The 13,286-nt window shown below is 45.7% G+C and overlaps 1 protein-coding gene across 2 annotated transcripts in view; it reads right to left on the bottom strand.

Moving 5' to 3' along the window:
* The window catches only part of camk1da (calcium/calmodulin-dependent protein kinase 1Da), a 429,764-nt gene extending 418,715 nt beyond the window's left edge, over window positions 1-11,049 (bottom strand). Inside the window, exon 1 of one of the 2 annotated variants that reach the window (XM_068059551.1) lies at window positions 10,447-11,049. In XM_068059551.1, the coding sequence (XP_067915652.1) occupies window positions 10,447-10,538 (92 nt within the window). In that variant the 5' untranslated portion in view covers window positions 10,539-11,049. Of the gene's footprint in view, window positions 1-10,186; window positions 10,240-10,446 lie in introns of those variants that run through there. The other variant, XM_068059552.1, reaches the window with a different exon arrangement.
* Between the last annotated feature and the right edge of the window lie 2,237 nt (window positions 11,050-13,286).

Raw genomic sequence — 13,286 nt, 5'->3', positions numbered from 1 at the left:
GCTAAAGAAGTAATTGGATTTTCTGTGGTAAAATAAGTCAACAGGATCACCGTAACAAACAAGAAGCAAAGCTGCTACTATCTATGGAACTCTTCCATTGTCTGGACTGCAATTTCACCACATGTATACAGAAATTTAAATGCAAAGTCAATCAATTTCTGAAGCAAATTTCGAGAGCACATATTAAGCAATAGGAAATCTCTGACTTGTCTGGAGCTTCTCTTGATTCAAGGCCCTTGTAATAAACAAAAGACCCTACTCCTATTTGCATGTCTCAAATGTGTGACTAAACCTGTTAATTCCAGCTTCCACTGCCCTGTTAAGGTAGATCCACTTGTTAAAACAATCTAAGCCAGATTAATAAAGAGACTTGCATTTCTATGGCGCCTTTCACAACCATGGGATGTTCCAAAGCACTTTGCAGCCAATGAAGTGTAGTCACTGTTGTAATGTAGGAAACGCGGCAGCCAATTTGTACAAAGCAAGCTCCCACAAACAACAATGTAATTATGGCCAGATAATCTGTTTTTGTGATGTTGATTGAGGGATAAATATTGGCCAGGACACCGGGGAGAACTCCCCTGCTCTTCTTCATAATAGTGTCATGAGATCTTCTACATCCACCTGAGAGAGCAGATGGGGCCTCAGTTTAACATCTCATCTGAAAGATGGTATTGACTGGAGTGACAGCCTTGATTTTTGTGCTCAAGTCCTGCAATGGGACTTTGAAGCCACTGAAAGCTGCCCACTGAGTCACAGCTAATACATAACAAGTAGAGGGCAGCATAGAAATGAGAATTCTCAGGGTAGGGACAAGAATAGCAAGATATTAGGATTTGCCAGCATTACCTTCTTCACAATCATGAATCACTGTGAATAATATTTATGGACAGCATTTCAGACTAAGCTCTTCTCAACTGACGGCGATATCAGGAAATACTGAGGCTGACGCTCTCCCAAAAGGGGGCAAATAGGGAAGTATTTCTAGAAACACAGATGTCCTTGAAATCAATATCATGTAAACAAATAGTAGCCTTGTGGAAAAGTGTGATGATGCCTGAGGATTGGAAAGTAACCAACAGAACATCAATGTTAAAAAGGGACCCAAGAGCAACTCAAGAGAATTACAAGCAATAAGCCTTGGTTGCAGTAAAGTAATAGAAGGTATCCAAGCAGAGAGGATGATGGAGAGCAGATATGATAAGGAGTCAGTATGGATTTATGAGAAAGAAGTATTGCATTAGTAATTTAGTGGAGCTTTTCAAGGAAACAACAGTTTTTATTGAGAACAGAAATTTGTTGGATATGGTGCACAGTATCTGGATTTTAGCAAGGCTTTTCATATGATGCCACAGTGCTAATAGTTGGCAAGATAGGAAAACATTAAATACGAGGGAAATCTCCAAGATAGATTGAAGGTTGGCAAAACCAGAGAAAGGGTGGTAGTGAATGCAGTTGTGTCGACATAGAAGGAGGCACCAACAGAGTGCCAAGTGCTCAGTGCTTTTTACAGTTTAATCGGTGATTTGGAGCTGGGGACAGAAACAAGGCTAAGTTTGCAGACACCACCAAATTAGGGGTGAATTCAAAAGACAGCACAAGTGACAAATCAAATGGAAAGATCTAGATAAGTTGGAAAGGTGGATTGACGAGTACCAAACTATACTTAAAGTGGACAAATGCAAGGTAATATGACTAGTGGAATGGTGTGAAGAATGATAAAGTATCAAAGCAGGGGACATAACAAAGGAGAGGGTTACAGCTGGATAGCCCACTGAAACCAACAGTGCATTATGTAACAACAGTAAATGAATCTGTTAATCAGATATTTAAAGATGTAAATGAGTCCACACAAGGCACTGGTAAGGCCACAATTTGAGTGTTGGTTGTTACACTACTACACAGAAGGTAGTGCAAGCAAGGCTTTTGCCAACTATTAGCTCTGTGGCATCATATCAAAAGCCTTGCTAAAATCCAGATACTGTGCACCATATCCAACAAATTTCTGTTTTCAATAAAAACTGTTGTTTCCTTGAAAAGCTCCACTAAATTAGTTATACAATACTTCTTTCTCATAAATCCATACTGACTCCTTATCATATCTGCTCTCCATCATCCTCTCTGCTTGGATGCCTTCTAATACTTTACTGCAACTAGCTTATGGCATTTGAGCTAAAGGAATGATTAGAGAGTCTGAGTGTTTATTCTGCAAAAGAGAAGATTCAGGGAGATATTATTCAAGCAATGGCAGTAACACATCTGAGGTTGTCAGAAACTATGGGAACAGGGTCCAAATTTAGAAGACGAAAGGTGAATGAACATCTGACATTTAACCACTTCATGCAGAGGATGATGAACATGTAGAGTGCATCTCTTAGATAGGGAGCAGAGGCAGTTTCTGTGGAATAACAATATGGGAGAATTGGATAGATATTTCAAGGAGAGGGATTGGCTTTTGGCACTAACCAGGGCTTCATTATTTTCGTATGCGCTCGCACAACCCAAGTGGACATGCAACCAGGGGATGAGTTAACCTAACCTGCATAGGGCTGGGAACAAAATGGTCACGTATTTCATACTTCCTCAGTATCCCATTAGAGTGTCAGCCTAGATTTTTATGCTTAAATCTCTGGAGTGAGACATGATCCCATAACCTCCTGCCTCAGAGGTAAGAGTGTTACTAACTGTAAATCCTTAGATTACAGGGAGATATAGATGGGCTGGTAAGATGGGCGGAGCAGTGGCAAGTAGAGTTTAATCCTGAGAAGTGTGAGGTGATGCATTTTGGGAGGACTAACAAGTCAAGGGAATATGCAATGGATGGTAGGACCCTAGGAAGTACAGAAGGACCTTGGTGTACTTGTCCATAGATCACTGAAGGCAGCAGCACAGCTAGATAACGTGGTTAGGAAGGCATATGGGATACTTGCCTTTATTAGCCGAGGCACAGAATATAACAGCAGGGAGGTTATGATGGAGCTATATAAAACACTAGTTAGGCCACAGCTGGAGTACTGTGTACAGTTCTGATCACCACACTATAGGAAGGATGTGATTGCACTGGAGAGGGTGCAGAGGAGATTCACCAGGATGTTGCCTGGGCTGGAGCATTTCAGCTATGAAGACAGACTGAAAAGGCTAGGGTTGTTTTCCTTGGAGTGGAGAAGGCTGAGGGGGGACATGATTGAGGTGTACATGATTATGAGGGCATTGATAGGTTAGATAGGAAGAAACATTTTCCCTTAGCGGAGGGGTCAAGAACCACGGGGCATAGAATTAGGGTAAGGAGCAGGAGGTTTAAGGGAGATTTGAGGAAAAAAAATTTTCACCCAGAGGGTGGTTGGAATCTGGAATGCACTACCTGAAGAGGTGGTGGAGGCAGGAACCCTCACAACATTAAAGATGTATTTAGATGAGCACTTGAAACGCCATAGCATACAAGGTTACGGGCCAATTGCAGGAACATGGAAGTAGAATAGTTAGGTGCTGTGTAGCCAGCACAGACACGATGGGCCGAAGGGCTTGTTTCTGTGCTGTATAATTCTATGACTCTATGACACATCTGAGGGGTAGATAGTGCTCAGGACACTGAAAGAAATAAACTGTGCTCATCTTCAAATAGTACCATGGAACCTTTAGCATCCACCTCAGCAGGAAGGCAGGGCCTCAGTTGAGCAGCTTATCGAAAAGAATGCATCTCCAACAATGCGGTACTCCTCCAATAAGGCACTGAAGTGTCAGTCTAGATCATGTACTCAGATTCTGAAGTGCAGCTTGAACTTGCAACCTTTTGGCTCAGAGGCAAGAGTGTTGGTAATGGTGTCACATCAAATTTGGCAAACGTGAGAAGCAGAATGCAGAGTGGTTTCAATCTCACTTTGAAGAGCTGGAACCTGTCATAGCTGCTAAGCGCACTGCACTGTCGAACTACAAGAAAGCCCCCAGCGAGTTAACATCCATAGCACTTAAGGTAGCCAGAAGCGCTGAACAAAGAACAGCCAGGCGCTGCGCAAATGACTATTGGCAACACCTATGCAGTCGTATTCAGCAGGCCTCTGACACCGGAAACACCACAGGAATGTATGATGGCATTAAGAGAGCTTTTGGGCCAACCATCAAGAAGATTGCCCCCCCCTCAAGTCTAAATCAGGGGAAACGATCACTGACCGACGCAAGCAATTGGACTGCTGGGTGGAGCACTACCTAGAACTGTACTTCAGGGAAAATGTTGTCACTGATACCGCCCTCAATGCAGCCCAGTCTTTCGTCATGGATGAGCTGGACGAACAACCAACAAAATCGGAACTCAGTGATGCCATTGATTCTCTAGCCAGTGGAAAAGCCCCTGGGAAGGACAGCATTATCCCTGAAATAATCAAGAGTGCCAAGCCTGCTATACTCTCAGCACTCCATGAACTGCTTTTCCTGTGCTGGGATGAGGGAGCAGTACCACAGGCCATGTGCGATGCCAATATCATCATCCTCTATAACAACAAGGGTGACCGTGGTGACTGCAACAACTACCGTGGAATCTCCCTGCTCAGCATTGTGGGGAAAGTCTTCGCTCAAGTCGTTTTAAACAGACTCCAGAAGCTGGCTGAGTGTGTCTACCCTGAGGCACTGTGCGGCTTTCAAGCAGAGAGATCCACCACATGCTGTTCTTCCTTCGCCAGCTATAGGAGAAATGCCGCGAACAACAGATGCCCCTCTACATTGCTTTCATAGATCTCACCAAAGCCTTTGACCTCGTCAGCAAACGTGGTCTCTTCAGACTACTAGGAAAGATCGGATGTCCACCAAAGCTACTAAGTATCATCACCTCATTCCATGACAATGTGAAAGGCACAATTCAGCATAACGGTGCCTCATCAGACTCCTTTCCTATCCTGAGTGGCGTGAAACAGGGCTGTGTTCTCGCACCTACACTGTTTGGGATCTTCTTCTCCCTGCTGCTCTCACATGCATTTAAGTCTTCAGAAGATGGAATTTTCCTCCACACAAGATCAGGTGGCAGGTTGTTCAACCTTGCCTGTCTTAGAGCGAAGACCAAAGTACGGAAAGTCCTCATCAGGGAACTCCTCTTTGCTGACAATGCTGCATTAACATCCCACACAGAAGAGTGTCTGCAGAGACTCATAGACAGGATTGCAGCTGCCTGCAACGACTTTGGCCGAACCATCAGCCTCAAGAAAACGAACATCATGGGACAGGACATCAGAAATGCTCCATCCATCAAGATCGGCGACCCAGCTCTGGAAGTGGTTCAGGAGTTCATCTACCTAGGCTCAACTATCACCAGTAACCTGTCTTTCGATGCAGAAATCAACAAGCGCATGGGAATGGCATCTGCTGCTATGTCCAGACTGGCCAAGAGGGTGTGGCGAAATGGTGCACTGACACGGAAAACAAAAGTCCAAGTGTTTCAAGCCTGTGCCCTTTTTTTTATTCATTCATGGGAAGTGGGCGTCGCTGGCTAAAGCAGCATTTATTGCCCATCCCTAATTGCCCTTGAGAAGGTGGTGGTGAGCTGCCTTCTTGAACCGCTGCAGTCCATGTGAGGTAGGTACACCCAAAGTTTCAGGATTTTGACCCAGCGACAGTGAAGGAACAGCGATATAGTTCCAAGTCAGGATGGTGTGTGACTTGGACGGGAACATGCAGGCGGTAATGTTCCCATGCATCTGCTGCTCTTGTCCTTCGAGGTGGTAGAGGTCGTGGGTTTGGAAGGTGCTGTCTAAGCAGCCTTGGTGCATTGCTGCAGTGCATCTTGTAGATGGTACACACTGCTGCCACTGTGCGTCGGTGGTGGAGGGAGGGAATGTTTGTGGATGGGGTGCAATCAAGTGGGCTGCTTTGTCCTGAATGGTGTCGAGCATCTTGAGTGTTGTTGGAGCTGCACCCATTCAGACAAGTGGAGAGTATTCCATCACACTCCTCACTTGTGCTTTGTAGATGGTGGACAGGCTTTGGGGAGTCAGGAGGTGAGTTACTCGCCTCAGGGTCCCTAGCCTCTGACCTGCTCTTGTAGCCACAGTATTTATATGGCTACTCCAGTTCAGTTTCTGGTCAATGGTAGCCCCCAGGATGTTGATAGTGGGGGCTTCAGAGTTGGTAATGCCATTGAATGTCAAGGGCAGATGGTTAGATTTTCTCTTGTTGGAGATGGTCATTGCCTGGCGCTTGTGTGGTGCAAAGGTTACTTGCCACTTATCAGCCCAAGCCTGGATATTGTCCAGGTCTTGCTGCATTTCTACACGGACTGCTTCAGTATTTGAGGAGTCGCGAATGGTGCTGAACATTGTGCAATCATCAGTGAACATCCCCACCTCTGACCTTATGATTGAAGGAAGGTCATCGATGAAGCAGCTGAAGATGGTTGGGCCTAGGACACTACCCTGAGGAACTCCTGCACTGATGTCCTGGAGCTCAGATGATTGACCTCCAACAACCACAGCCATCTTCCTTTGCGCTAGGTATGACTCTAAACAGCAGAGAGTTTTTCCCCTGATTACCATTGACTCCAGTTTTGCTAGGGCTCCTTGATGCCATACTTGGTCAAATGCTGCCTTGATGTCAAGGGCAGTCACTCTCACTTCACCTCAGTACCTTGCTCTACGGCAGCGAGACCTGTACAACATATGTCAGCCAAGAGCGACGTCTCAACTCATTCCATCTTTGCTGCCTCCAGAGAATCCTTGGCATCAAGTGGCAGGACGGTATCGCCAACACAGATGTCCTCGAGGGAGACAACATCCCCAACATATACACCCTACTGAGCCATGGGCGCTTGAGATGGCTTGGGCATGTGAGCCACAGGGAAGATGGCAGGATCCCCAAGGACACATTGTACAGTGAGCTCGCCACTGGTATCAGACCCACCGGTCGTCCATGTCTCCGCTTTAATGACGTCTGAAAACGCGACATGAAGTCCTGTGACATTGGCCACAAGTCGTGGGAGTCAGTTGCCAGTGATCGCCAGAGCTGGCGGGCAGCCATAAAGATGGGGCTAAAGAGTGGCGAGTCGAAGAGACTTAGCAGTTGGCAGGAAAAAGGACAGAAGTGCAAGGAGAGAGCCAACTATGTAACAGCCCCGACAACCAATTTTATCTGCAGCGTCTGTGGACGAGTCTGTCACTCACGAATTGGCCTTTATAGCCACTCCAGGCGCTGCTCCACAAACCACTGACCACCTCCAGGCGCTTACCCATTGTCTCTCGAGACAAGGAGGCCAAAGAAGAAGAAGAAGCCAGTTTGTTAAATTGTGCAATGAAATATGGTTAAGGCTTGTCATGAAATAATCATCTTTTGTATAACTTTCAAATACTTTCTTGGACTGTGTTCTAAATAAATGACAATCCTGCTTTTTCTCAATATATGTTGCAGGGTCAACTGCAGACAGCAGTTTAATTAACAAATCATGTCCCCACTTGAAAATGGCAGAGATTCATGACACGGAATTGCAAAACAGAAAAAACTGTAGCCTTTGGTCGAGTAACTGAGAAATTAAATCATAGCCTGAAAGGGTGGTAGAGGCAGGAACCCTCACAACATTTAAGAAGTATTCAGATGAGCACTTGAAACACCATAGCATCTTTGGGCCTCCTTATCTCGAGAGACAATGGATACGCGCCTGGAGGTGGTCAGTGGTTTGTGAAGCAGCGCCTGGAGTGGCTATAAAGGCCAATTCTGGAGTGACAGGCTCTTCCACAGGTGCTGCAGAGAAATTTGTTTGTTGGGGCTGTTGCACAGTTGGCTCTCCCCTTGCGCCTCTGTCTTTTTTCCTGCCAACTACTAAGTCTCTTCGACTCGCCACAATTTAACCATAGCATACAAAGCTACAAACCAAATGCTGGAAAATGGGATTAGAATAGATAGGTGCTTGATGACCAGCAGGGACACGATAGGCCAAAGGACTTATTTCTGTGCAGTATAACTCTATCACTCTATGACTCCTCTATAAGCAATTTAATTTGCTGCATGATTTTTGTTTCACCTTCAATATACAGCATGGAGATTCTGATATATGTTGGAGGTGGACAGAACAGTGCCCTTTGGTGTTCTATTCATATGCAAGGTGCAGAATGTTCCTAAGTGTCTTTATCTGCACTGAATTCTAGAGAAGCGTTTATATCTGAACACTTTTCAAAGATAATTTTTAAGTAAAAATCCTATTTCCAGCCACAATGCTTTCATATATAATGATTCTACATTCTAACTACAGTAAATAAATTGCAATAATTAACATATAAATATGAATGATCACAAATGCAGTTTGTATTTTCTTAATAACAGTTCCCTGAATGTATTCTTAAAGGATTCAATCTCAAAGTCTATCATGGACAGGAAAGATTTTCAAACAGTGAATAACTAATAACCACTCTTTCGTGTGGAATTCAATCTTGCAAACAACTGAACTGCTTGTTCCAGCAACAAAGATTTCAGTGTTTCATCAATCCCCCACTTTTGTTTAAGTCAAACAAAAGGGTTTCAGGTTTGATTCCCTGTCTGTGCTCAGCCACTAACTCAGCCAATAGGGTGCCTTAGCAGTCCAGGACTGCAGGATAGAGTTGGGGGAATCACAGTCAGTGTTCCTGCAGGTATCCGCTACCCAATGCTTCCTTCCAGAAAGTGCATGTCAGTTAAATTTGGGTGAGGAGAGAATGAGCTTTGGCCATGAGCCTATGTCACACTCTATCCACATCGCAAGCGAAGAAATGACCACTTGGCCAATCAACCTGAAGGCAGTGAGTATCCTGGGGTCCATACCCAAGCAAGAATTGGTGCCTTCATAGGGAGAGAAAATCGAAAGAAGAGACAAAAGGGAAAATTAAATTTACTTTATGCAAATATAATCTCAAGAGACTTTCCACTGAGCAATCAGTCTAAACCATTGTCCCAATTATCAAATCAGTGTGTTTGTACCGAGTCACTCTAAAAACATAATTAGTGGTTTTGGTAGCAGCAGTGTTAAGCTTGCAAGTTAACTTGGGAAATGTTTTTTTAAAAAAAGAACACAACGTTTGATTTTTTTAAAACGTGAAAAACATGTAATTTCTAAGAAATTAAAACATCCAAAATAAAGGAAAATCTGTTTTATATCCTAACTTTTCTGGGATTCCCTCAGTTTTCCAAGATGATGGGCTCTTTATCCATCTCTCTGTGTGATTATGACCCCGGCCACCGTGCACCCTTAGCAAGGTCCTTAACTAAAGGCAGTCATGCATCTCTCTGGCGCAGAAGTGCCCTGGGTGGTTGGAAACTCAGATGACATTTCCAATTGAAAGGTCATGAGTGTGAGCCCAGGTAAAGATAACGGGGTCCAACAGAATTGACACTTCTCTACATCGTCTATTCAATGATAACTGAAGCTTGTATCTCAGCTTCCCAATGTCCCTTCTTCCAATACCCTCCAAACACAACTTTGGAACTAAAATAACCGTTGCAGAATAGTTCAAAAATATTAAAGCTGCTTATTTATTCTATGGTTTGCTCGATCTCCAGCGCATAAAATGTCTCACACTAAAGAACATGAATTGAGTTTTAATAAAACAACCAACTTCAAAGCTGTTTCTATGGGGGTGGGGGGGGGGGGGACGCAGGTATAAAACGTACAGCTTAATACAGCGGATATAGATCTTTCTTTTCCTGTGTTTGTTCAGTGCAGTGTCGGCAATGTGGTCAAAGCAATACACATGTTGTAAGCTCAGTGGCACGACCTTTAAAACTGCTCCGCCTCTTAATTTGTTGCAACCAAAATGTGGATACAGTATTTAATTTCCAGTGAGCATGGCCCGCTTGTTAAGCGTCAACCAGATTTGTGTTCTGTTTTTTTCCCCATGGTTCTCATCCCAAAGCCAAACTATAAGGGTAAACAACAGGGCGATTTATAAAACTACCCGGAAACAGCCCGTAATACAGTAGGGCCAATATTAACAACCATCCTGCAGTGATAGCCACACCATAACGAAGCTCCTGCAACATCCAATAGTGAGGTTAATGCAAAACCCAGTACATCGACAATACTGTCCAACAAGTTAACAATGTATCCCAGTGCACTCGCTCCAGGATGCAAATCCTTATTTTCCTGGAACACTCCTAAGGTCATTTAAATTACAGTAACCATTAAGCAAAATGAAATGGCAAACTTTATACATCTATATATATATATATATAGATTTAAAATCACCATTTGTGAAGGAGAGAATAGCGAGGCATAACTCACAGTGTTCCTGTTACACGTTTTAACCCAGAGTAACACGTCAGTCTAATCTAATATTGACTGCTGGGTATTAAGCACGTTTTCATCCGCTGTATATAGGAGCTGGGCAAATAAATAAATAAAGTCACATATTCTCTCTACACTGCAGAGTTGAGTTGATATTAAAACGCCCGGTCAAAGTTCTCCCTGTGCTGTTTTTTCCCCCTCTTCTGCAGCTTTATACTTACGTCCCCAAGATTTCCTTGAATTCGAAAACCACCTTAATGTCATCCGCTTGCTTTTTCCAGGACAGGCTGCTCTCTTCATTCTCCCGAGCCATTGCAGTCACCCCAAAAATATATAGCAACTCAAAAAGAACTGAGTCAGAAATAGGAAGTCGTGTTTTTCCGCCTCCTTTTGCTGGTGTCTTCAAGATGGGAAATGCACTCACTGATAAAGCGTCTTGTCCGTATTTATCTCTTTATTTCTTTCTCTCCAGTCACCGCCCCTCTTCAATTCAAACGGGTTCTAGATTCTCAAGACGTGTGTCTGTCTCGTCACAGGCTGCAAACTGCAATAGGAGCAGCGACAGCAGAAGGGGAGTGGAGAGGGCTGGGCTGGTGTTTCTTCATGTAGCAACAGCCCCGGAATGAGTGAGAGTGAGAGTGAGAGTGTGAGGAGGTGGAGAGTCTGGGGAACACTGCAGCAGTAGCAGCATTACACTGGAGGCAGCCGGGGGAAGCTTGGCGCTGGGGAGGGACTGACTGATCTGGGGTTGAGTGGAGGTGAATTCTCCGCTCTGACAGCGCACACACACTGACTGACGCTAATTCGCATTGCGCCAAATCAGTGGCAAATCCAGCGACCGCCCCGTCTCTCTCCAATGCAACATTAACGCAAAGGCTGCGCAAGTAACAAGTGCTTACACCGCGACCCCTCACCCAGGAAACTACCTGCACAGGGACTCCTCATACAGTCACCACCCTCCCTCCTCACAGAGTCACCCCCCTCCTCACAATCACCACCCTCCCTCCTCACAGAGTCACCCCTCCCTCCTCACAATCACCCCCCTCCCTCCTCACAGAGTCACCCCCACCTCCTCACAATCACCTCCTTCCCTCCTCACACAAACACCACCCTCCCTCCTCACAGAGTCACCCCTCCTCCTCACAATCACCACCCTCCCTCCTCACAGAGTCACCCCTCCCTCCTCACAATCACCTCCTTCCCTCCTCACACAAACACCTCCCTCCCTCCTCACAGTCACCTCCCTCCCTTCTCACAATCACCTCCCTCCCTCTTCACAGAGTCACCCCCCTCCCTCCTCACACAAACACCTCCCTCCCTCCTCACAGTCACCTCCCTCCCTTCTCACAATCACCTCCCTCCCTTCTCACAATCACCTCCCTCCTTCCTCTCACAGTCAACCCTCTCCCTCCTCACAATCACCTCCTTCCCTCCTCACACAGACACCCCTCTCCCTCCTCACACAGTCACCTCCCTCCCTCCTCTCACAATCACCTCCCTCCCTTCTCACAATCACCTCCCTCCTTCCTCTCACAGTCAACCCTCTCCCTCCTCACAATCACCTCCTTCCTCCTCACACAGACACCCCTCTCCCTCCTCACACAGTCACCTCCCTCCCTCCTCACAATCACCTCTCTCCTCAGTCACCTCCCTCCCTCCTCTCACAGTCACCCCTCTCCCTCCTCACAATCACCTCCCTCCTCAGTCACCTCCTTCCCTCCTCACACAGTCACCTACCTACCTCCTTACACAGTCACCCCTCTCCCTCCTCACAGTCGCCTCCCTCCCTCCACACAAGGTTCTGAATCTCCAACAGCAGTTTTTAACAGGACTTCTAAAAAAAACTCAATGAAGTTCAAATATATTGCCATTGTTTTTATTTTGTTCAGTTAGCGAGGTCAGCAAGAACTTTCTTTTTTTTACTTGCAAAGTGGTCTACCTCCACCCCATTTCCGCCCTTTCGTAATCTATGTCCCCTCCCTCCCCAGATCTTAGGGCTTCAATGCTTTGAATGATCCGACCTTTAGAAAAACCGCAATACGAACAGGCGGAAGGACCAGACTGAAATTGTATCCACGCCCGGCTATGAAGCAAGATTCAACTGCCTAAACTCATTAACACTGGAGGATTAAAACTGCAGAAGAGACGTGATAGCGGCCCTTAAAAACGAAGTGCATAATATTGATGTAAGCAAGCGATTTAACTTGGCCAATGTTAATACAGCAGCAAGTCAGATTTATATAGCAGAAGCTGAACTGGAGTAGCCATATCAATGCTGTGGCTACAAGCGCAGGTTGGAGGCTGTGAATTCTGCGGTGAGTAACTCACCTCCTGACTCCCCAATGCCCGTCCACCATCTACAAGGCACACGTCAGGAGTGTGATGGAATACTCTCCACTTGCCTGGATGGGTGCAGCTCCAAGAACACTCAAGAAGCTCGACACCATCCAGGACAAAGCAGCCCGCTTGATTGGCACCCCATCTACAAACATTCACTCCCTTCACCGATGCACAGTGGCAGCAGTGTGTACCATCTACAAGATGCACTGCAGCAACGCACCAAGACTCCTTAGACAGCACCTTCCAAACCCGTGACCTCTACCACCTAGAAGGACAAGGGCAACAGATGCATGGGAACACCACCACCTGCATGTTCCCCTCCAAGTCACACACCATCCCAACTTGGAACTATATCGCTGTTCCTTCACTGTCGCTGGGTCAAAATCCTGGAACTCCCTCCCTAACCGCACTGTATGGTACCTACCCCACATGGACTACAGCAGTTAAAGAAGGCAGCTTGCCTCAACCTTCTCATGTGCAATTAGGGATGGGCAATAAATGCCAGCGATGCCCACATCCCATGAACAAATCTAAAAAAAAGCACCTGCAACAATTTTTTAATTCTTTCATGGGATGTGGGCACCACTGGCAAGGCCAGCATTTGTTGCGCATCCCTAATTTCCCTTGACAACCGAGTGGCTTGCTGGGCCATTTCAGAGGGGAGTTAAGAATCCACTGCATTACTGTGGGTCTGGAGTCACATGTAGGCCAGACCAGGTAA

This window comes from Heterodontus francisci, chromosome 27, assembly GCF_036365525.1.
Source record: "Heterodontus francisci isolate sHetFra1 chromosome 27, sHetFra1.hap1, whole genome shotgun sequence".
NCBI classification, from domain to species: Eukaryota; Metazoa; Chordata; class Chondrichthyes; order Heterodontiformes; family Heterodontidae; genus Heterodontus; species Heterodontus francisci.
The sequence above is the reverse complement of the archived record's forward strand: the minus strand, read 5'-3'. Positions and strand labels throughout refer to the sequence as shown.